The sequence below is a fragment of the Neopelma chrysocephalum genome, unplaced genomic scaffold (genome assembly GCF_003984885.1).
Source record: "Neopelma chrysocephalum unplaced genomic scaffold, ASM398488v2 Primary Assembly neopelma1_25, whole genome shotgun sequence".
In the NCBI taxonomy this organism is placed as follows: Eukaryota; Metazoa; Chordata; class Aves; order Passeriformes; family Pipridae; genus Neopelma; species Neopelma chrysocephalum.
In genome coordinates this window covers 26,992,950-27,016,145 of record NW_020897694.1, presented here as the reverse complement: position 1 = coordinate 27,016,145, position 23,196 = coordinate 26,992,950, and the positions used below count along the sequence as shown (strand labels likewise).

At 40.7% G+C, this 23,196-nt stretch overlaps 2 protein-coding genes across 7 annotated transcripts in view; both read left to right on the top strand.

Annotated features, from left to right (window-relative positions):
* Window positions 1-11,078, top strand: part of TMTC4 (transmembrane and tetratricopeptide repeat containing 4) — a 57,813-nt gene extending 46,735 nt beyond the window's left edge. For 2 of the 5 annotated variants that reach the window (XM_027674684.1, XM_027674683.1), the window contains 2 exons: window positions 3,775-3,844; window positions 4,364-8,578. In XM_027674684.1, the coding sequence (XP_027530485.1) occupies window positions 3,775-3,844; window positions 4,364-4,515 (222 nt within the window). In that variant the 3' untranslated portion in view covers window positions 4,516-8,578. Of the gene's footprint in view, window positions 1-205; window positions 1,437-1,974; window positions 2,221-3,774; window positions 3,845-4,363; window positions 8,579-10,808 lie in introns of those variants that run through there. The other 3 variants (XM_027674687.1, XM_027674685.1, XM_027674686.1) reach the window with 3 other exon arrangements.
* Window positions 11,079-11,404: 326 nt separating this feature from the next.
* Window positions 11,405-23,196, top strand: part of GGACT (gamma-glutamylamine cyclotransferase) — a 30,755-nt gene continuing 18,963 nt past the window's right edge. The window contains exon 1 of one of the 2 annotated variants that reach the window (XM_027674682.1): window positions 11,405-11,501. The gene's annotated coding sequence lies outside the window, so the exon portion shown is untranslated. The remainder of the gene's footprint in view (window positions 11,502-23,196) is intronic. The other variant, XM_027674680.1, reaches the window with a different exon arrangement.

The window sequence follows — 23,196 nt, the reverse complement described above, 5'->3', positions numbered from 1 at the left end:
AGTCTGTACATTAGGTGCTTCTCTTTTGTGTAGGTGGCAACTTTAGGCGTAGGACTGAATTAATTGGACAGCATATCTTTCACTTTGATTGCTGTTAACCTGGCCAGTGAAGAAAACAGAGATTTACTTATTAGACCAAAATACTAAAATTTGCAGTGGGAAAAAATATAACTTCATGGGACTTATGATTACCTCATTTTTTCAGGTGCCAATCCACTACTGATTTTTAGGATTGGAGACTTGTACGAAAAGAGGAGGTTATCTTCCACAACTTGTCAAATTTTTGACTCTCAGTATGTTTCTCAGGTGACAGAAACATGGAAATCATGGGATAACTTTGCCTGGAAATGACATTTAGATGTCATCCAGTCCAACCCCTGACCCAAACCAGGACCAGTTCCAGTTGAATCTTGAATATCTTTTTGGATAGAGATTCTAGAACCTCTCTGGACAGTATCTTTCAGTGCTTGATCAACTTTATGGTAAAAAAAAATAAATAGTTTTTTTATCCTTTTATCTAATTGGAATTTCTCATATACCAGCTTGCATCCATTATGTCTCATCCCATCTCACAGACATGTGAGAAGAGTCTGTTTTAATCTTCTCTGTATTATCTGATCAAGTAGTTGTAGACAGCACTAAGGTCTCCCCTTTACCTTCTCTTCTGAAGGCTGAAGAGATTCAGTTCTTTCAGCTGTTCAGTGTATGTCTTGTGCTCCAGACCCTAACCATCTTGGTGGCTCTCTGCCGGACTCACTAAAGTATGTCTATGTCTTTCTTGTAATGGAGAGCCCCAACCTGAACACATACTCCAGATGTGGTCTCAGAAGTGCTAATAGAGGAGAAGGATTATTTCCCTGGACCAGCTGGCTGTACTTGATACAGCACAGGATATGCTTGGTCATCTTTTGAGGGTACACTGATGGCTTCTATTCTTTTTGCTGTCTACCAGGCCCACCAGATCCATTTCTATAGAGCTGCTTCCTAGACAGTTGTTTCTCAGGCTGTACTTTTGCATGGGATTATCCCATCCCAGATGTGGAACTTTGCATTTAATCTTGCTGAACTTGAAATGATATTTCAGCAGTCCAATCCTGTTCAACATCTTCATTAATGACTTGGATGATGGGCCAGAGGGCACCATCAGCATCTTTGCTGATGACACCAAACTGGGAGGAGTGGCCGATTTGGCAGGAAAACATCTGAGGATCCTGGTGGACACCAGTTTGCCCCAAAGACACACTGCTGGCTCATGTTCAAAGAAGGCTAATGATATCCTGAGTTGTCTTAGGAGTGCTGCCTTTTGCCAACAGGCTGAAGGAGGTGATCCTTCCTCTCCACTGGTGAGGTTACACCTGAAGTCCTGTGTGCAGTTCCCAGAGAGTTCAGCAAAGGGCCACAAAGATGATGAAGACACTGGAACATCTTTCCTACGGGGGAGGCATATTCCCTCTGAGCATCAGGAAGCGCTTTTTTACTGTGACGAAACATAGGCACAGGTTACCCAGAGAGGCTGTGGAGTCTCCATCATTGGGGATGCTGCCTGGAGATGGTCCTGGGCAGCTGGTTTTGCTGGAGCAGAGATTGGATCAGATGACTACCAAAGGTCCATTCCAGCTTCAGCCATTCTGTAATTCCTGCCAGTCCATTTCTCTGTCCTGCCCAGGTCCATCAAAATAGCAGCTCTTCCCTCCAGTGTATTTATCACTCCCTCCTCTTAGGTGCTATTTATAAAGTTTTGGAAGTGCATTCAGTCCCATCATCCAAAACAATAATGAAGTCACTAAATAGTGTGAGTTTCAAAGAGACCAGTGCATACCAGGAACTGTCTGGGTATGACAATGCTGGAGCAATTGCTTATGCCATAGGAAAACTAATGCTAAAACTTGATCTATGGAATTATATATCCTCTAAATTTCTAGACATCTGGTTCCCTTGTTAACTCGTATCTAAGTATTCCTTCTCCTGAAACAGAATGGATCACAGAATGGTTGGTTTTGAAGAGACCTCTGGAGATCATCTCATCCAACCCCCCTGCTAGAGCGGATTAACCTGGAGCAGATTGCATAGGATTGTGTCCAGGCAGGTGTTGAATATCTCCAGGGAAGAAGACTCCACAGCCTCTCTGGCATCCTGTTCCAGTGCTTAGTCATCCTCACAGAAGGAAGTTCTTCTTCATGTTCAGGTGGAACTTGCTTTACATCAGTTTCTGCCTGTTGCCTCTTGTCCTATTGCTTGGCACCACTGGGAAGAGCCTGGTTCCGTCCTCTTGGCACCCTCCCTTCAGATACTTATAGACATTGATGAGGTTCCCTCTCAGTCATCTCTTTTCAGACCGAACAGGCCCAGCTCCCTCAGCCTTTCCTCATAAGAGAGATGCTCTAGTCCCTTAATCATCTTTTTAGCCCTCCACTGGACTAGCGCTGAGAATGCTGTGGTTTGTAATTTCCTTGACCTGAGAAGATGAAGGCACTTTCTGCATGAGTCTCTCTTGGCTTGAGAGTGGCAGCTCAGCTGTGCTCAGCAATGCTTTGAAAGGACCATGTTGTTTGGGTTTGAATTTGGACATATGGGAAAGCTCTTAAGTCACTCAGAGTTGAGTGACTCAATCTTGACATCAGAAATATCTTTTTCCCTGAAGGGGAACTCTAGAGACTTACTTCATGCTTCACATGAGAAGAAAGATGGTGGAACCAAAAATCTGGGTGATAGGTTTTCTTTTTCAGTAGAGCCTGTGTTATTTTAAGTAGTAAAAGCTTAGCACAAAGGAAAGGATTTTTCTCCAGGTTATTGTTCTCACATACCTCAGACTAACAAGTATGTGCATTCAGACAGAAGCCTATGGCATTGAGGTAATTTTATCTTCAGATCATTTGCATTGAAACTGAATGAACAACTTTCCTTAAAGCTCAACACAGCATAGAAATCTTCGTAAAATTTGCTCTCAAATATCTAAACTTGCATGTAAGTGAGTAAATATGCTCCATTTGGATTGGGGGAGTGTAACTTTTTAAACCTCTACAGGAAATATGCTCTGGGAAAAAAGTATCTATATTAGCAGCTAGTTTGGAAAAATAAAATGGTTTTAATTAGAGAATTAGTTTAGTGGTAAATTATTTTCTGAATACTTGCTGAGGGAGCTCCCCTCAGCAAGTATTTCCAAGTACTCAGTTATCAAGAGTCTTAAGAGTACACGCTGTAAGTGGGAATATGGAAAAGATAACTGGTGAAGAAATGTGAAGCATATTTGAAGGATTTTTGAAGTAACAGGCACTCAGCTACTCTTCATTGGGAACCATGCTGAAATATCTGTTTGAAAAGAATTTACTGGAATGCCACTATTTTTAATACTGAAATTATTTTTAAAGGAAATGTGTCTAAAAGCAGTTTGCTCAGATCCCAAATGATACTATCCTTAACTTGATTGCATAAGAAGGGAAAACTTCAGCAGGTAATGTTTGAAAATATAGTAACTATAAAAAAAAGAATTTAAGTAAACAGTTTTGCAAACTTTACTAGTGCCTAATAATTTTCTGCTAAAATAATAGCAGCCTATGAAAGCATGGCACTTATTTGCAGCACTATTACTGTTTTCAGGAGGCTGTAGCCACCTGAGCTACAGGATCATGAAGGCTCAGAATATTTATATGATGGTATCATATCTGTATGATATAGTTTCGGAGGGTTTTTAATTACAATCAAGGGTAAATTTGACATTATTTTATATACAATGAGAGTAGACTGTCTTGTTGACTCTTATTTTAAATTATTCAGGAATCTGAAGCTTTGTTCCTCAAGGCAATTAAAGCCAATCCAAATGCTGCCAGTTATCACGGTAATCTGGGTAAGAACCTTTCTAACTCTTATCAGCTATATTGTTTATTTGCTTCATATTCATTGTGTTTAAAAAGAAAAAGCAGTCTTTCAAGCCTTCTTCCTGCTGGGCAGATTTCTATTTTACTTTCTAGAAGAACTGCCAGTCAGAAGAACAGGGCACTAAACCAGAAAAGCTGTCACATGATATGACAAATCAAGAGGGCTGCACAGTCCAGCCCAAAGGTAGCTACACTTCAGTATCTGCAAATTGGTTCATTTATGCTGTGCTTGTAACCTGCAATGAGCTCACCAGATAAGAGCTGCCATTTATGGCTGCAATTGTAATTCATTCCTTCATCGTTCCCATGCCAGTTCTGCTCCCAGGCTTTGGTCTTACATTTGGCAACAGAACAAGCAGCTACTGTGCCACCAGCCAGTGACAGACCCTTAACTGGAAATAAATACTTCAATGGTGTTTTACAAGTGGTTTGCAAGATTCCACATTATTCAACAATATTGCTAATGAAATTCCCCATTGATGTTCCAGCCGTGCTTTATCATCGCTGGGGAAATCTTGACTTAGCAAAGAAGCACTATGAAGTCTCTCTGAAGCTTGATCCTATGGCACCTGGAACCAAGGAAAACTACAACCTCTTAAGAAGAAAACTGGAGCAGTTGCAAAAGAAAGGCGGTGCCTGATGTTCCTTTCCAGGTTGTCCGTGCATGCTGTTTACGACTAATGTTACATGGCTGCTTTTGACCATGTACAGGATTCAGTCATTATTTCTCAAAAATGATAACACCACCAGCACCACACACTTGAATCTCCAGTTTTGCCCTTCTACAGATCCTAACATTTCAGCTTGGGGGATCATTTTATTTTTACTCTTGAACTGCTTTTAAAGTCCATTAGAACATTTTTATAGGTATATGAAAGCAATGCAGATGGAATTTCACAGCATACACTTGTTATTTGATATCTTCATGTGACATTTTAGTAGAAGGATGAATAGCAGAAGGTGGTTTTATTTCTGAAAGTGATACTTAAAAGTGCAATTTCCTGTTTAAATCCTGATCTTTTCAAGTATAAAGAATATCTGTCCAGTTTTATTACTGCCTTCTACTGCCAGTCCTGCAGAGCCAGTGAAAAAAAGGATTCTCTCCAGCACATCAGTCTACTCATATGATTTTGGTTACGCGCCCTTATGCTTGTTTCTGTCTCAAGCCTATGAAGTGTTGGATTTGTACAGGAGTAAATAAGGGCAAAGATTTGACCATAAATGTCTGTCAGCCAGTGTACTGCTGAGGTATGCTTGAGTGTAGAAAATACTCTTAGATTAAGATGGAGATTTTAGCAAGCAGCAAAGGGAAATGAAGTGTGAGGCAACAGAGGAGTCAGCTAGAGTTTCTGTTCCGGCAGGCAGCCTCATCTAGTATAGACAACATGGGCAACAGGTCAGAATTGCTTTAGCTCCTGTTGCAGGTCAGTGGTCTAAATACAGTATAGCATCTGCAGGAGCTAATTGGCATGTTCTTAGGCATTTCAGTGCATTCTGGTTAAGGACATTACACCTTGCAGCTCCTGTACTGCTGGTGAGTAAAGAGGTAATTTCTGTGACAAAGCAACTGTGCAGAAGATCTGACCTTGGCTGTTGATCTATTACCTGGAAGGAACTTGGCTCACCTTTGTCTCCCATGGCTTGTGTGTTTGCTGAAGGGGCAGATAAATAAGCATAGCTGTTAATGCATAAACTGAGCACATGGATGTGGGATGATTCAGAGATGGTATATGTTGATACTATGTTACCTCTCAAAAGGGGCTATGCTTCAATACATGTGTGAACTCTGGCTGTCCAGAGTTGTTTGTCACGTGCTAATATTTACATTCCTGCTTCAGGGAGTAGTCACACATCTGTGTATTTGTGGTGGTTGTTTTTTGGGTTTTGTTTGTTTGATTATTTTTGGGGGTTTGTGTTGAGATGGGTTGGTTTCTTTGTTTAAGATTGAAAGTTTGCTATTAATTTTGAAAACTGAGGAGCTTTCCCTCACTTTTCATATTCCTTTATTCTTTCCAACGATGTCCCCTGGAAGAAATTGATCAGTGCAGTATTTGCAGCTTTCCTAATTAGTCCAACGATTATTGTATAGGAGGTTGTGTAATGTTCTCCATACACAACTCATCTATGTGTGGAACCATTTAAAGTCTCCGATAAGTTCCTGCCATAAGGCAGGATGTTGTGTGACCTTCTCATCTGACCACCATATAACCGTTCTACATCTATAATATGATTTGAACCTACAATAGGCTGCTTTTACATTATAAATTTGCTTGGAAATGACAGTTGATTCAATAACTAAGTGTGTCTACAGAGCACACCGCAATACTGCAGAGCTACCAAAGCATCCTCTAGCAAAGCTAGTTCAGGTACTACAAGCTGTGCAGCTACTTTAATGTAATATTTTTGCCAGACTAGCTGTAAATCTAGCCAGCAAGGCTGTTGCAGTGGGGTGCTGTCCACAAATTTGGCTTTGAATGAACTAATCTGGCTACGTTATAAAGTATGGTGCTGTACTGGTTTTGGTCGAGATACCAGAGGCATGTATGTGTGTTCCTCTCCTGCAAATACAGCCTGTTTCTCAGCAGGACTACTTAGTTCATATAGGATACTAAGTTTATACAATTGTTGCCATTTCTTCTGGTTTCTGGACAGAATTTTCAGAAAGTAGTTTCTGAATATATTTGCAGGATATAAACATGCTCTTTGGTAAGCTTCTGGTAAGCAGAACACTGCACCAGTATGGCTAGTCATCTTCTGATGACCACCATAGTTTAGCCAGTGCCAACTTTTGTATCTGAAAGGTGCTGAAATAGATACACTCTTTAGTACAAACGGCAGGCTTTTAAGGCTTTCCATACATAGCCCACTTTTCATTGATATAGAGAACATGTAGCTTCTTTGATCATGAGGAATTAAAGAGTTAGGGTCTGGCTGGATGAGCTAATTTATAGCTGAAGATAAATGTGTTTAATATAATCAGTTTTTTTCTGTATATTTGGAAAAATACATCCTGAGTTTAAATTATTATTCTCATCATAAAATCCACATGTGTAGTTTTCCCTGTTGCTTTCCATATTAGCTTTGCAAAAATCCAGTAGATCAATATTATGTATGGGGTATGAATTCTTTCTAGGTCATTATAAAACAAAGCTGTTGTAGAAATTCCTCTGTGGAAGTCAGTTTGTCCTTCTACTCAAGAGTTTTAGATGGAAGAGACAGACAAACAAATTGGATGTTTTGTTAGTATTTGAAAATGGTTTTTATTTTTCAGTACAGACAACATGATTTCTTCTTAATTAGCTTTCTGGCTACTTGTATATATTTTGTGAAGGTTTATTTGTTTTATATAATTTTCAGTTCTATAGAAATTCAATTGATTACTTGTATGATGGTAATAAGAAGGATACCCTTACATCTGTGTAATGTTGAGGCGGAATTGTGTTCAGAAGAAGCCACAAAGATGACTGCTTTTCTAATTAAAATTTCCTTAAGACTTTCAAGAATACTAAATATTTTTTTACTTTATTTTCAGAAATATTTTGAAAGTGAAAATAATACAGTGGTGTTTATTAAAATGGTTATAATGCTAACCTTCTGCTTGGTTTTTCATACCTCATAACTGACTCCTGGAATAGTGCAGAACACTCAACCCTGAAGAGAGAAAGGTGAAGAAAAATTTGGTTTATACATAACTGTTGTTACAAACATTGTCTTTCCAGTTGGATTTTTTTCTCATTGCTAATTACAGAAGATTAAGGTTTCCTTATCAGCTGGCCTGCTTGATTCCCTAGGGAAATTAAGAAGCCTGGTTACTTTTTTCTTCTTTTTTGTTTTGAAAGATTGCTTGTTCAAATACAGTTCTGAGGAGAGAAATACAGAATGATTCAATGCACAGAATGGAGTCTGAAAAATAGTCACAATGACTGCCATGGATGGGAGTCTCTTTTCACCAAAAACTTCCAGCTGAGTTCCCAAATTGTATATTTCTCTCATCTCTAGACCAATGCCATGTACATGAAGTTTCCTGTTATTTAATGTCATACTTAGTATTTAAACTTTAGAGATGTGGATTGTGTGTGTGTTTATGGGCACTGAGAAATAAAAATCTTTAATACTTTTGAATGGTTTCTTAAAAATATTGGGCCTATTCACTGGGAACTTGTTTCCTTCATATTTGAGATACCTGCATCTGAGCTATTCATCCTAGTTTCTCTGTATAGTCACTGGAGGGGGAACAGGTAATGTGAACTATGATTCATCTTCTAAAGGAAGCACCTTTAGGATGAGGAGTCATATACTTGAACCAGGTACTCATCTTCACTAACTTCAAAGGGGTAACTAAGGTGATCAGCTCATATACATGAAGAAAATCTCCCTTGATGCTTTCAGTTGAAGTAATCTGGTCCCATACATCTCTAGCATTCTCATACATTATTGGCCCCAAGAATGTTAAAAGACTGGCATTGAAGCAAACTGGCAGGTACTTGCCTTGTGAGGGGAGTTATAGTAGCTCGATGAGGGAATGGGATAAAACAAATTAGGATAACTTTGATAAATGTCATGACTGATAAAGTAATGAACATCAGGTCTCTGTGTATGAAAACAACATTCAGGTCCAGTTTGATTCATTTCTATCTTGACTATGTTTCTGTAATAAATGGTAACAACTTCTTATTGAATAGACTTTTGGCGTCCTTCACTCTTACTTTAAAAAGCAATCTAAAGCAACTGCAAATTTGCAGAGGTGAGATTTTTTTTTTCTTAAATTGAAGTTGCTATTTCAAGCTGTAGCTGTTAGAATGTTAAATGCGATAGCATAGCCCGTTTCAGTATGGTGAGGTTTTTTAATTTCAATATCTTGATATTTATTTGCTGGTTCCTGCCTTTGTTCCCTATTTCATGTGAGCATTGGTACATTTACATACCTGTCATTACATGTAGATTCCCAAATGTTTCTTGGCTTTCACTGAGTAGCGCTTCCACAGCTCTTGGTTTGTCTTTACCAAGTGTGCATTTATGAGGGCACATTTAACTCAAAAAGACTAAAATTTACTAGAAACAAAAGTGAGATCACATAGTTGGATCTCTGCAATGTCAACACCAAGGGAGCCATAAGCAGCAGGTGCCAGACTTTGTGCTGGACTGCACGATAATGTGAAGTGGTTGTACATAGGTGTAAAGTTATAAACACAGCAACTTGGACTCTGTGCTTTAAGGAAAAAGGACCATATAGCCTCTCCAAGGAAGAGGATGTGCACAGCTGCACGGGCTATCAAGCAGTGGAGGACGGATGACCTTTGTATTAGAATGCTGCACTGCAGTGTTGTGGCATGGGTGTTCAGTGTGTGTCAGTAATGACACATGTCAAGTGGTTCAGGGGTTTTTAAAACAAATTTTTTTGTTAGGAAAAAATCTCTACAGGTACTGTGTAGCTTGTGATTTCTGAGCTGAACTTTTTTTATGTAGTGTTAATCATTCAGATTGGCAATGGTATGTTCCAATTTATTTTCAGCTGAGCAAGAAGTGAATACATTTGTAATTAAGCCATGAAATAAATCTGCATTTTGCTATCTTTTTTTGGATAGATTTTAATTGTGACAATGGTGTTTATTTTTGTAGTAAGTTTATGATTCAGGGTCCTGCTGAAAGCTAGGAAGAATATCTAATGGGCCTGGTAGACTGGCACTGGGACATACGGGAAGACATTCTCTTGGAGTAACAGTTCAGAATCTTGATTCAGAATGGTTGTATTGATGTTGAATGTGCGTGCCTAAACAACAAAAAGAAGCACTTGAAGAAAGTGATAGAATACATAACTAATTAATTCAAGCTCTAAAACAATAAAATATAGGAAAAAAGCAAGAGTTACTGCCTCAAATGCTGAGCAATCTTGTTGACCGCCAAAATCAGATTCGTTAACCTGGTGTGCAGCAAGCCAATAATTGCACAGTCAAGAGAGACATTGACTATTTATTTCAGAGTTGCGCAAGCCTAGGTGCTCGGTGGTATTCCACAAATCAAGCACACCATCTATCAAAACCTTTTACTATTTATACATTTTAGCAAACAAAGGAATTAGTGTTCATTGACTACAAGTTATATAGTTCTCTTACTAAGTAGTATTCTACCTTCTATTGGTTAATGATTCTCTCGCTTCTCATGCTAATTAGTCCACATGCTGAGTCTTTCCTTTTAGGTCAGGTTTCTTGGGTCGGTGGTCACAAAAACCCCCCTGCTGGAATTACCTTTACCCAGCTGGAGCTGATTTCAGCACAGTTGCTGAGTTGGGTTTAGCAGTTTCTTCCTTGTCTTGGGAGTTCTGCCAGATGTCTTCGTGGACGGTAAATTCTGCATTCTTTGTGTCCACTATCAGTGGTGCATCCTTCTTCCCAAGCTTTGTTAACCTCCCCCTAGGTCTGAGATCACTGAAGCATGTCACGCCCTAAACTTTTCACAAGGCAATTCTACCAACAAATAATTTGTTTTTCTAATAGCCATAGAATGCTTTGAGATCTTCCCTGTCTCCTCCAGGCTGAACAAACCAAGTGACTTAAGCTGCTCCTGGTATGGCTTCCCCTTTAGATCCTTCACGATCTTTGTAGCCCCCCCTTTGGATGCTAATAGCTTTATCTTTCTTATGTTATGGTGACAAAAACTGTACCCAGGACTCGAGGTGAGGCCACCCCAGTGCAGACCAGAGCAGGACAATGACCTCCCTCTACCGGCCGGCAATGCTTTGCCTGATGCCCCCCCAAGACACAGTTGGCCCTCCTGGCTGCCAGGGCACTGCTGACTCATAATTCAAGTTGCCGTTGACCAGGACCCCCAGGTCTGTTTCTGCAGCACTGGTGAACAAGTACTGAATCATTCTGTGTCAGTGCATAAGGGTATCTCGCTCTTATTCCTCTTACCAGCGCATTAATTTTCTTACAGTGATTTTACTGTGTGGAGTGTTCATGTGCTTTGCTAAAGAGCACACCAATCCCTACAGAGCCAGCTTGAGGGAATCCTCTGCTGGGGCCTGGAAGCTGCCAGCAAAGGGGGGATAAACAGAGAGGCACTTCACACCCTCCAAGTTTAAAACTCCTACTTCAGGCTCAGGACCAATCTCTGCAGCCTAAACCCCTTCTTGTTGAGTAGTCAACAGCGTCTGTAAAATAATAGCGCGTTTTTTAAAGCTCCCCAAGAGCCAGACTGACTAGCTGTAGTTGTATTGTTTGGCGCACGTTTATTACAGCCTCCAGGAGGCGAGGCCCCGGCACCGGGTTTTGGGAGCAGCTCTTCCCGGGAGCGCCAGGCCCTGCTCCAGCTTTGGCAGCCGGCGCGGGCTGCCCGGCTCTCCCGTCTCCGGGCCCGGCTGTCCGCCCTGCCCGCGCTCCCGCCCCCCCGCCAAGCACGCTCCGTCCTCTGGCAGCCGCGCCGGCCCGGGCAAACAACGCCGGTTCGGCCCCCCCCAGCCCCGGGGCACCCGCGCTGCCCCGGCCGTGGGGGAGGGAGCGCGGGCAGGCACCGCCCCGCGTCCCGCTCCGCCCCGCCACCTACTCCCCGGAGAGGCGCCCCGGGACGGGCAGAAGGCGGCGGCCGCAGGCACGAGTGGAGGCGCGGACACAACAGCAGCGCTGGCGAGTGAGTGCCCCGGCCGCGCGCCGCCGGGCCGGGCCGAGCGGGGCGGGGCGGTCCGCCCTTCTCGCCACGTGATGCGCGGCCCCACCGTGGGAGCGGAGACGGGGAGCGGGGGTGGTTCGGCGCAGGCTGCGGGTCCCGCCGGGGCCGGCGCGGGGGGCCGGCGGCGGGGAAGGGCGCTGCCGGCTGTCCCGCACCGCCGGAGAGCACGCCTGCGGCGGGGGCGGGCCCCTAAGAGCCACGTGTGACAGCGGCGCGGCTCGGCCCCACCGGCCGGGCGGGAGCTGCGGGCGGCTCGGCCTCCGCCCCCGGGCTCGGGGCTCCGTAGCGGGGACCCGGCTGCCCGTGGTGCGAGAGCACAGCAGCGCCTCGCACCCCAGAGGTGCGAGGGATGGCTCATCGGTGACACGGCCGAGAGCAGGAAAAGCTGTCCCTGACGCTCTCGCCTTCTCCTGGTGGCCAGGCGCATCCTCCAAACAAGAGTGTTCGTTATGATCCAGATACTCGTTTTAGTAACATACCTTTGCCTTGGTAATGAGTTAGTGACGTGTATTTGAAGAGCTGGTATCTACATTAAAGGGGAAAGAGAAAGGAAATAGTTTAGGTATCATACTTGAAGAGAAACTGTGACAGTTGATAATTGTCTGTACCTGTCAAGTGGAAGGTGTCCCTGCCCGCGGGAGGAGGATTGGCACTAGGTGATTTTTAAGGTCCCTTCCAAGCCAAACCATTTTATGTTTCTATATCCTTACAAGATGACGCTTCGGACTTCAGAGCGCATTTATCTTTTTGCCCTCAGTGTTTGGACCAGAATGTTGGGGGTTTGTTATCTCTTTTTTTTTTATTATTCTCTTAGAGATTTAATTTTGCTATGTTTTCATCTCCTGCCTTTTCTGTATCCTTTTCCATTATAGAGTGATATAAACATTTTGCTTTTGAGTTAACGTGCATTTAGTTGTATCTGTGTTAACTCCAGACAATTAATTTCCTAATTTTTTGCTCCAGGAATTTTTTAATTTGCTGCTTCTGTAATTTTTGCCCTGCTTTGAAAATAGCAAGGTAGTGAATTATATAGAGGTTAACGTACAGAGGCACAATTGTAAATATTTCCATGACCAAGTTATTTGATGTTGATCTCTATGTGGAGTGGACTTGTTTTATATACACTCTAGTTTAAGCAGGCAGTCAAGCTGGAAAAGCAATTTCTTGACAATTAAAATTGTTCATGGTGTGACAAAGGCCATTAAGAGAGGCTTTAAATTTTGCATCTGAACAAAAAACAGGCATATTTCCATCGTTCTTCACCCCCCCCCCCAAGGAAAGCCTTAGAAACCTACACTGTGTCTTAAAAATATAATTATCCTTTGCCAGCACTCATCTCCTGCCCTCACTCCATCATAGCTGTCAAAGTCATATGAACACTAACATGTCTTATTATCAAAGTGTAGTACATCATTCTTCTACCATGGGTAAATAAAAGAACAGATGTCTCTGTTACTGTCTGTCTCAAAACCTGAATTGTCAAGGGTGTTACATGTTAAACAAAAGAAGAAATGACCTAAATATACATTGCTAATATTTTTAAATCTGCATCCTCCTACTGACAACTATTAACTTCTTGATATGTGCGTCATAGTTCATTTTCCATGCGTTTTTGCAGCATGTTTGCTCCTCACTTTCTAAATTGCTGTGGTGTTCTGCATCAACTTTGCAAGGAAGTTTCTTTGAGCTTGTTCATGCGTTTGTTTTGAGACCACTGGAATATTGAACAGAGCTTTGCTTAATGACTGAAGAGTGTGGGTCATGTTTCATGTCACCTGCTGCTTATAGTTTTTCTTCTGGTGACTTTATATGTGTGATCAGAGTTTTCCCTTGCTTATTTTCTCATATTTGGGATAGAAGTATTGCTTTGAATGCTTCATTTACTGCAGTGTCTGCTTTTTATCCTTTAGAAAGGATCACCATGTCAGTTCATGCTTTCCTTGGTTGATTTTTGACATGGAATGCTAGGTGCCTCCAGAGAGTGGAGGGCACGAACCAGGCCTGGTTTGAACCAGACATCCTGCTGTTTCTGCCACCCACTGTTCTGCTGAGTACAGCCTCTTCCCTTGAAAAAGTGCTGTCTAGCATTGGCTTTAGCCCTGCTCTGAGGGGGAGGCTGGGCTGGGTGACCTTCAAAGGTCCCTTCCAACCAACATTTCTCCGAGTCTGTCTATACATTTTCATAACTCCCAATAGTAACCTAACTGCCTATTTCAAAAGAAGTTTCCTCTTGAAAATTACTTTTATCTGACTGCTGATGTGATGAAACCACAGGTTTTGCCTGTTCTGCTTCTCTTGTTCATATTGTTGTGTTTGTTCTTCTTGGGGAACTTCTGGGAAGTCAGGTTACATGACTGCCTGATTTATGTTGTGAATTTTCAAGTGTAGTTACAGGCACAAAGGTGTAGTCATGGGGGTGTCATGAAGTGAAATAAGAAAAATAAATTCCAAGGGCATGTTGTGGCATTTTTCTTCTGCTGCTAGCTCTGGTACACTTTTGTTCTCTGGGGGACTAGCCAAATTATTTTTCTATATAATCCTGAACTCCATCAATAGTTACTGTTGGTAGAAGAAAAATACACCATGTTTCACTGTAGTATTTGTCATTTCTTTTTTGGAGCAATGTACTTTTCTATTCCTTCCTAATCAAGTCTTCCTGTATGTTTCTCAGGCTCTGAAAGTATACATTCTTTGAACTTGAACCTGGTCAAATAATTTTCATAACTTTCTTAAGTAGAATTGAATGTGAAACTTGCGTGACATTTTAAGCGAACTGCTTAAGCAGACAGCACGTGTCATAACAGGATGTATTTTCTATATGAACTCCTGCTACCTTTCCTTTTCTTATCTTTCAAAATATTTTTTGCAGCATTCTGACAGAGAGGGTAAGTATTACATAGATAATTCAATAAGAAACAGGGGAAATGGATGGACCCAGTCATGTCATTGAGTTAGCAAACGTAATACCCTTTTCATTCTGTCTCTCTAAAGAGGGTGTTTAATACCTTTTTTCTTCAAAAATAGAACCAATTAGGCAGTAGTAAATCATTGTTCTTAAACCAAAATATATAGCTATCTAGAGTTTTTTCTTTTTTTTTTTTTACTCCAAAGGTTTAATTGCATTTTATGGACCATGTCAGATACAGCTCTCTTTTCCCCACTTGCAATTAATGCTAAAGAAGGACAGGCTATACCAGGGTAATATCATGTCCTATTGATTTACCATTACAGTGTTGTTCAAGAATGGCCTTTACATGAAGATTTTTGGCCACTGTGATTTCTTTAAGTGTGTCAGCTATTTTCTCTTAACATCTTGAGAAAACACATCACTATCACTGTGGATTTCTCTGTCTTACAGGACACTTCTTTTCCTTTGGAATTACCCACGTAACCACCTCTCTCTGCAGTGTTTTGACTGTAATTGCTCATGACCTTTACTAACAGCCAGAGTTACTATCATATTGCTGACATTCTGACAGAAGTTTTTGGCCACGCAGAATTGCTTTTTCTCATCCTTTCCCTGAACCATTGCTTTTTTCCAGTGCTGTGTGTTGTTAGGAACTGTGAGGAAGATCATCCCACCCATGCCAGGCTTCAGCTGTGTGAGAGTATCTGTATAAGAACAATGCTGCAATTTGAAATATTTGTGCTATCAAGTAATACCAGAGTAATTGCAAGTCTGTTTATCTTCTTTCCCTCCCCTCATTTTGTCTAGCCTAACACAGCCCCACAACTTTTATTTCAGTAAAATTCACGTTGGAAGGGACCTTATGAGTCACTAGTCCAGTCTCCTTATTCAGAGTAGGGTCCTCTGTGTGAGCAGACCATGGTGTGTTTTATTCAATATGCCTTGAAAACCTACAGGGATAGGTTTTCAACTAGGCACAACTTCTCTGGGCAGCTTGCTTCAGTTTTTGTCTGCTTCATGAGGACCCTTTTCCTTGGATCAAATTGGGGTCTCTCTTATTCCGGTCAAATCTGACGTACCACTGTGAAAAGATATGCTGTGTTTCCTGGGTATCCACTTCACAGGTATGGGAAGACTGCTATTAGGTCACCTCAAAGCCATCTCTTGTCAAGTTGAACAGGCTGTTTCCTGAGCTGCTTTTCACAGAGCAAGTGCTCTTGCCCCATGACCATCTGAATGCACCACAGTTTGTCCATATTTTCTCTTATTTTGGGCCCGAAACTGCATACAGTATTGTAGGTGTGGTCTAGTGAGTATCAAGTAAAGGGAGATCCTCACTTCCCTTATTCTGCTGGTCATGTTCCCATTAATACAGTGCAGGGTGCTTGCTGCCTTGGCTGCTTTCTTTGTTCAGCAAGGTGTATTTGTGAGTTAAGGTAAGGATGAGTAAGGTAAATCATTAGGACATCAGAGGAAACATGAATCCCAGACATCATGAATCCCAGTATCATCTTGACTGTTGTACTGCACTTCTGGCTGAGTCTTGGCTCCAACAACAGTCAGGATTGTAGCATTCCTGTTAGTGAGGAGGGAGATGCAGATGCTCATTTCTCATCACATGTCTAGATGTCTTGCTGTTTACTTATATATTGCACAAGTCGCAGGAATAGTTGTTGGTATTATGTTACTTTCTGGTAAAAGTATCATGCACAATTTAAATAATGTTTTAGAATGGTAGCATAAAAGACTTCTCTTTTCTCTAAAATACTTCTTTTTTTGCTGCTGATCTGGACTCAATCTTCTGTAATTTCTCTCTTTTATCTCTCCATATCTGGTCCTGTTTAGCCTGGAGATGTCTGAGAGGGGACCTCATCAATGTAAATAAGTATCTGAAGGGAGGGTTCAAGAGGATGGATCCAGGCTCTTCTCAGTGCCAAACAATAGGACAAGAGGCAACAGGCAGAAACTGATGCACAGGAAGCTCCACCTGAATATAAGGAAGAACTTTGATACTGTGTGGGTGACTGTGCACTGTAACATATTGCCCGGGGAGGTTGTAGAGTCTCCCTCACTGGAAATACTCAAGAACCATCTCTGGATGCAATCCTGTAAAATGTGCTCTAGGATAATCCTGCTTGAGCAGGGAGGTTGTACCAGGTGAACCACTGTGGTTCCCTTCCAATCTGACCCATTCTGTGATTCTGTGATATGCTGAGTATCAACCTGTACCTCTGTTGCTGCCTTTTGCATCTCATCTCAACTTTAAGTTGTCTACACATCTAGTGAAATATATCAATTAATACATTTTGCCTTCTGGTAGGCAGACCAGTTTGTGTACAGGACTTGAAATAACTGTGGGTTTATTGTTTCTACTGACACACAGTACTGATAAGAATTGTGAGTTTGTACCTCACCACTGCCCTCTTTAGTCTCCTTCCTTAGATGACAAACTTGCATTTGAAATGTGAGTTTCATTTGTAGTTCCTGGCAAGAGATTCAGCTCACATCTCTTTACACCAACTGGTGATGCCTGAATGACCAACCTAGATTCTGAACTTTAGGAAACTAAAGTGAGGTGAATGCCACCTCTGGCTCATAAAAAGTTATTAATAGCATTCTTTATGAATTCTTTTACATTGAACCCAAGTGTTTGTTGTTTAATTGCATATTGAACAGGCTAGAGTATGGACACTGAATTTTACCGGCCAAATCGGTATGTGGTTTTAATTATGTCTGTGGATCCTATGCAATTTCTGTAAGTAACAGTTTTGTTCTTGCTTGGATCTCAGAATGTGTGAATTTCTCTCAAAATCTAAGGTAACAGGTTAGATCATTTCCCATGAGGAGAAGCGAAGTCCACATATACAGTAATACTGAAAGCTTGAAGGAAAATAGACATAAACCAATTTTCTTTGAAACATTGCTGAGAAAAATTATTTTGGAAGTGAGACTGTAAGTAGTGAGTGAGAAATAAGGGTCTTGTTCTGTTTCTGTGTTGCAAGAATGGTGTTTGCGGTTGTTTTGAATGACAGGTAGACCTAGTGATGAGCAGGGAATTCATGAGAGTACTCATGAGAGTAAGGCCAGAATAGAAATTCATTATATAGTAGTTTCATTAAAAGAAGCTATGGGTTGTTTTAAAGTGGAAGGAAATGGTAGGTAGATAGGCCAAAGTACATAAAGGGCCCCACTTGAAGTTTTAATCCTCTTGTCTTTAATTTTTTTTTCTTTTAATGCTTTTGTTAGCTTTACCTTATTGAAGCTAATTTAACTATTTGCATGACCTATCATTCACTGGAAGTGCTGGAATAAAACATTTCTGCTTCTGGTAACACATAATGTGTGCTTCAAGATCGATGTTTAAGGCTGTTTAATCATTGATTTTGCATCTATAATTGCAATTCCTATGCTAGAAGCTACAAAATAATTGGTATCACAAGAAAGCAAACTTGCAGACTCAAGTGGTTTGCAAGTCCAGAAGTGTGATGGGAAGATGTTGCCCAGTAAATGTAACTGGTTCTGTGTCAGCATCTTTACAGGTGTCCAGAGAAAGGGATATTGGCCTGTCCTTAGGGCTCTCCCTAATTTGCAAACCACCATGGAATTGCTTTTGCCCATACAGTCCATCTCTGTGCTGCTATGCACAAGCCTTCTGTTTGTCCTCTTGCATAACTTCTGCCTCCCTTTTGTTATGATGTTCTTCTGGCTCCTGTTTTTTGTGTATTTTTCTGTGCTCACAGGGTTAGGAGACTGCATGCTGGCAGTATGTGGAATGAGTGCTGGAATGCATATTTTTGTAAGGATTTACCCAAGCCAACTCACCTGGTCTGAGAAGACATTGTACTACAGTGAGGCAGCAGGTTTTTGTTAGTGTTTCAGTTTGGGGAAAAATGGGAAGAGTTCACAGATTTTGTGAAAAGGTCATGGAAAAAGGAAAGAAATGTTAGGAGTCTAGAGAAGGGGCTTAATAACATAAGCATCCATAGTAACAAATTTAAGAGAAAATTACTAGATTCAGATTTTTTATCATTGAGATCCAATTTAAGCTTACAGTAGAACTTGTTCAGACATAAACTGTTACGAGAATACATGGGTGGAAGAATTGAAGGCAATTGAAGAAAAGAGTTTAAAGCAATAGCAGTTGGGTGCAGATGATAAGATGAAGGATGAAAAAAAAATGTATTTGCCATGACTGTCAGCTGAGTGAGGTGTGATGGTTTAGATTTATAGATAGGAATAGAAGGAGTATAACAGACCATTTGGATTTCTTATTCCCATGACTGCATGCCTGCTCCCAGGTACTCAAGGGAGGTTGTGATTTGAAGAACAACTTAGGCCCAAATTTAATTTTGGCAAAGGAAGAACTCTGAAGATGATGGGACAAGCCTACAGAGACTAGGAAAGTGAGGGGAAAAGAAAATTAGAGATTACTGGATAGAAAATGTAATCTTGGATTTAATGTCACCTTTTAGATATGTTTGAGTGTATATCAATTGCTATTGATCTTTGAGGCTGTTTTTTAGTGAAGCCATCAAACATAAGATTTTTTTGTACAGTAATTAAGTAAGAATCTGAGCTCAATGTTGTATTACGTTTTCACTGAAAGGAGATGGAGTACAGCACATGTACGGAGTGTGGTAACATGCTTTGGAGCGGTTCAAAAGTCCATCAGTTTGCACAATGCTAGGTATTGCTTTGTTTTGTGTTGCCTGTGAGTTGTGGAGATACTGTTTGGTAAGTATTACATTGGGATGTGGGCATAGAACAACTAAATTAAATTTAGATGGGATTGCACAGAGCTAAGCCTGCACTATTTATTAGGAAAATGTATAAATAACAGAGAAACTATACGAATGAGAGAAATGTTCCAACATAGTTTATGGAGTGGAGCCCCAGGCTTGATTTTGCCTTAGCTGAAAATTACGTAGGGGAATAAATCCCAGCAGGTTGCTTACCATGCACACACACGTTTCGCACATCAGACTACTAACCTGCTCCAAGGCTGTAGTCCTTGCTGTGATATAGTTCAAATAACCCTGCCATGAAAACTTTCAGAATGTGAAACCAGCCACGGGCCAAATCTTATTGAACCTTTCTGAAGCTCATTTCAAACATGAAAAGTAACACAAAGTTACATGCTTAGGAACTTTGTCTGGTTGGAAAGAGTGTCCAAAGGGAAGGTGATATGAAGGGCTCAGAAAGAAGAATCTCTGCCTTCTGTGGACTCTGTAGATAGAAACCTATTCTCTTAACTGTTATCTCTAACAGGATTCAAATTCAAGAGAGAGTGAGCATAAAAGAAAATTAACATTCAAGAGATTTAAATTATATTGTACGTTAATGATTTATTTCTTTTGATTAAACTGTCCTAAGGCAGTGGGCCTTATTTTGTGATTGTGGTTCCAGGCATAATAAATGTCTCAGTAATGTGCATATGTATGTGGTTTTGTGAAGCTTTGGGAAACCTGCTTAACAGAAACAAAATATCTGAGATGAGCAGAGGCAGAAGAGAGTTTGTTAGTGTTTTTTCACCTTTATAGTATGGGCCTCCTTAATGAGATATCCTGACTGGCTGTTTATTCCTCTCCCTTCTCTTCTTGTTTATATTTACCTTTATTTATCTTGTCAAAATATCAAGAAATTTAGGTCAAAATATATCTGGATCCATCTGCTCATCTAGTCTGTTCTTTTACTGCTAGTAGTTATATCTTTTAATTAAGTATGCTTAGTGACAGTTTACTACATTAATGAATGGCATCAAGTATCTTTAATTTCATACATGATGAATTTAGGAGTTTTTTTCCTTATTTCTGTATAACAAACCAATGATGTAATCTGTTTTATTTGCCAAATTGTAGTCTATATTTCTTATCTGTAACTTATGTTTTAGTGTTGGTTTAGGTGGAATCTCAGTCAGGCTCCATAATTTAGCTGTCTTTAGCGGAGTTTATTATTATCACAGTCTTGTTGTGAATGCAGGAAATATTTATTCATTGACATGGTGATCCATTTCAGTTTTAAATTTTGTTGATTGTAGTTATTTGGTACTCTAAATCTTATGACTGACTTAGAAAATTATGAAGTCCATGACTGACCTTTCAATTCTAGGTTCATCAGACACTTTGATTGTTATTTTAGGGGGTTTTTTTTGTGATTGACCATCAGTGTTGTTGTAACCAGATTTTAAGTAAAGTCTGCAGAGTGGTGCAGCAGACACAGGACCTGATAGGTATGATAGTAGAAGAAAGGAGCAGGTGATACTGCCTGTAGGATAACTTGCCTTTCGTGACCCTGCCAGATCACGTAACTTGGTTTGACATTAGACAGGTCAAAAATTAATCTATTGGGCTAATTTTTGAGATTATGTGTGGGATGGATTATTTATTTGACATCTGCCTCACCTCTCTGTGGTACTTTATGCCAGCCCATTAATCCATCAGACCAACCACATTATCAAGTGGAGTTTTACTTTAAGTAGCAGTGATGCTTAGAGAGTGTAATTAAGGAAAAGTGTTAGGAAATATTTTCAGTGTCAGACAGTTTTAAGATTGATGATTTCTATCTCTTATCCCCAGTACTCTTATACTTTTGTGATCTGTAAATACTCTGCAGTATTGACAGCATGCACAGATTTACTGTTTACTTAGACATCTCCGCTTGGATCCCCGCTCTGATCATTTCTGTGCTCTGGGCAGAGCTGCTGCAGATGTAACTTTTGTAGCATGTTTTCTGAGCCACCTTGATACAATCACTTAGCTGTCTAAGAAATGTACAAGCTTACATTGTTGTTTTTGATAAAACCTGTGACATTGCTCTAGATTACACTCATATGCATGTGTAACAATTTAGCAGTGCATCTCCAGTGAGATCACATATGCAGTGTGTGAGCAAATGTATGTGTAAGATTTTTTCCTGTACATCTAGAAAAATAGCAGTGTATCTTATCTACAGTTGCCACATCGGCAGCTTGGAGGAAAACTGCATGAGGGTATAGATGGTTCCATGGTTTTTAATGGTTCCATATCAAAGTGATGTATCTCACTATCATGCTATCAATAGAACAAATAAAATCTATATGCCTATAAACAAAATATTATTTATATTTTTTAAAATCTTTATTAAATAGCAATTATTTCAGAACTACTCGGGATTAAAAGGTCTCTTATCTGTGATCTGAAAGTGGTGTTTGAGATCAAAAATAGGTAGAACCAGGAGAAGGGTTATTCTGTAGACTCAGATTTGTAGCAGCCTTTGTGTACAACACGTAAAACAGGATGGCTGTCTTGGAAACCTGAAGGGCAGAAGTGTGTGTAGCTTTCTATGTGTGGAGCAGAAGCTTCAGAAAGGGAATGTTAACTGAGCTGTGCAGCTATTCTTGAGGCTGTGGCGGCACAGTCAAGGGTTATTCTTGCACCTTGCCTTCTTTCAGTGCTTTTATCAGCCAAAGATGTACAGCTGGCCTGGCACTGGCTGGCCTTTGAGCCAGACCTACCTTGTGTGTGCCAGATCCAACCAAAGCCAGTTTCAGGATTAACAACAGTCTTTGGCTCTGCCAACTCCTAGAAAGTAGAAAAATTAGATTCGTGCCTTCTGTCCTCAGGGCTCTAACCCACACCCCTCAGGAGCATTTGGTCTTGTTTGGCCTTTCGAATCACAGTGCAGAAAGCAATGCAAGATTCATTGGGGCAGAGAAGGCTCAGTGTAGTGCCTCAGGATTGTATCTCTGAGTGAATTTGGGAGGCATGTTGTGGAGCAGGAATGGGTGGAAATTCAACATTTTGTTCTCTTTTCCGGGTTATTGTTATTTGGGAAAGTAAATCTAAAAAAGCCAAATAGTTGTATGATGTACCATCTGTAAAGGGGCAGGGAAAATCTCTGCTTGAGGTAGAAGGAATCTAATGACTGGACCACAGAACCAGTCTCTCACAGTCTCTGTGAGTCTAGCGTTCCTTTCCATGAATAGCATATGAATCATACTGCCATTTTACTTTTTAAAGGAAAGCTAAGAGATTGTCTCATCCAGTTCCCTAGCAAAAGGCAAGTTTGGCAGCAGTAGTTATTTCTGGTAAAGATTTGGCTGACTTGCTGTTGAGGATAGTCAGCAGTGAAGGATTCCCAGCCTTCCTGGATGGTCTAGGCTCTTCCTAGGCACCCTGCTTGCCAGTAAGTGGTTAGTCTTCGAGTGTCCATCTTTGGAATCTAAGCTTATTGGATCTTCTGTCAAAGTAGATGGGGAAAGGAGCTTATAGCCTGTCTTTTTGTATTACAGTATGCTTTCCTATTCTTAAAGGCATGACTCTGTTTTCTCTAAAATAAGTGATCACAGTCCAGGTTCTTTATTTTTGTTGTTTTCTTTTATAGGTTTTGGTTTCTTGACTTGTTACTGTTATCCCTCGGTCCAGTTGATCGTGGTTTTCTACATACAGTGCTCAAAGCTGGATATTCTCCTCAATTTGGGACCAGATCAGAGCAGTGGATTATGGTCACATCTTACTAGTGATGGGTTCATATATACACACTTGGATACTTTTTCCAACAGTACCACGTTGTTGACTCATGTTGAGTTCATGATCATTATAGCTGTCAAATCTCTTTCTGCAGATCTGCTGTTACGCTGATCTTTCTCCAGATTTTGTTTATGCTGTTGATTATTCTCAGCTAATCTTAGAACTTCGCACTGGCAGCACTTGTGCTTTGCAACTGTCTCATTAGTCTTGTGCACAGCCCTGGGTGTTGTGAATTATACCT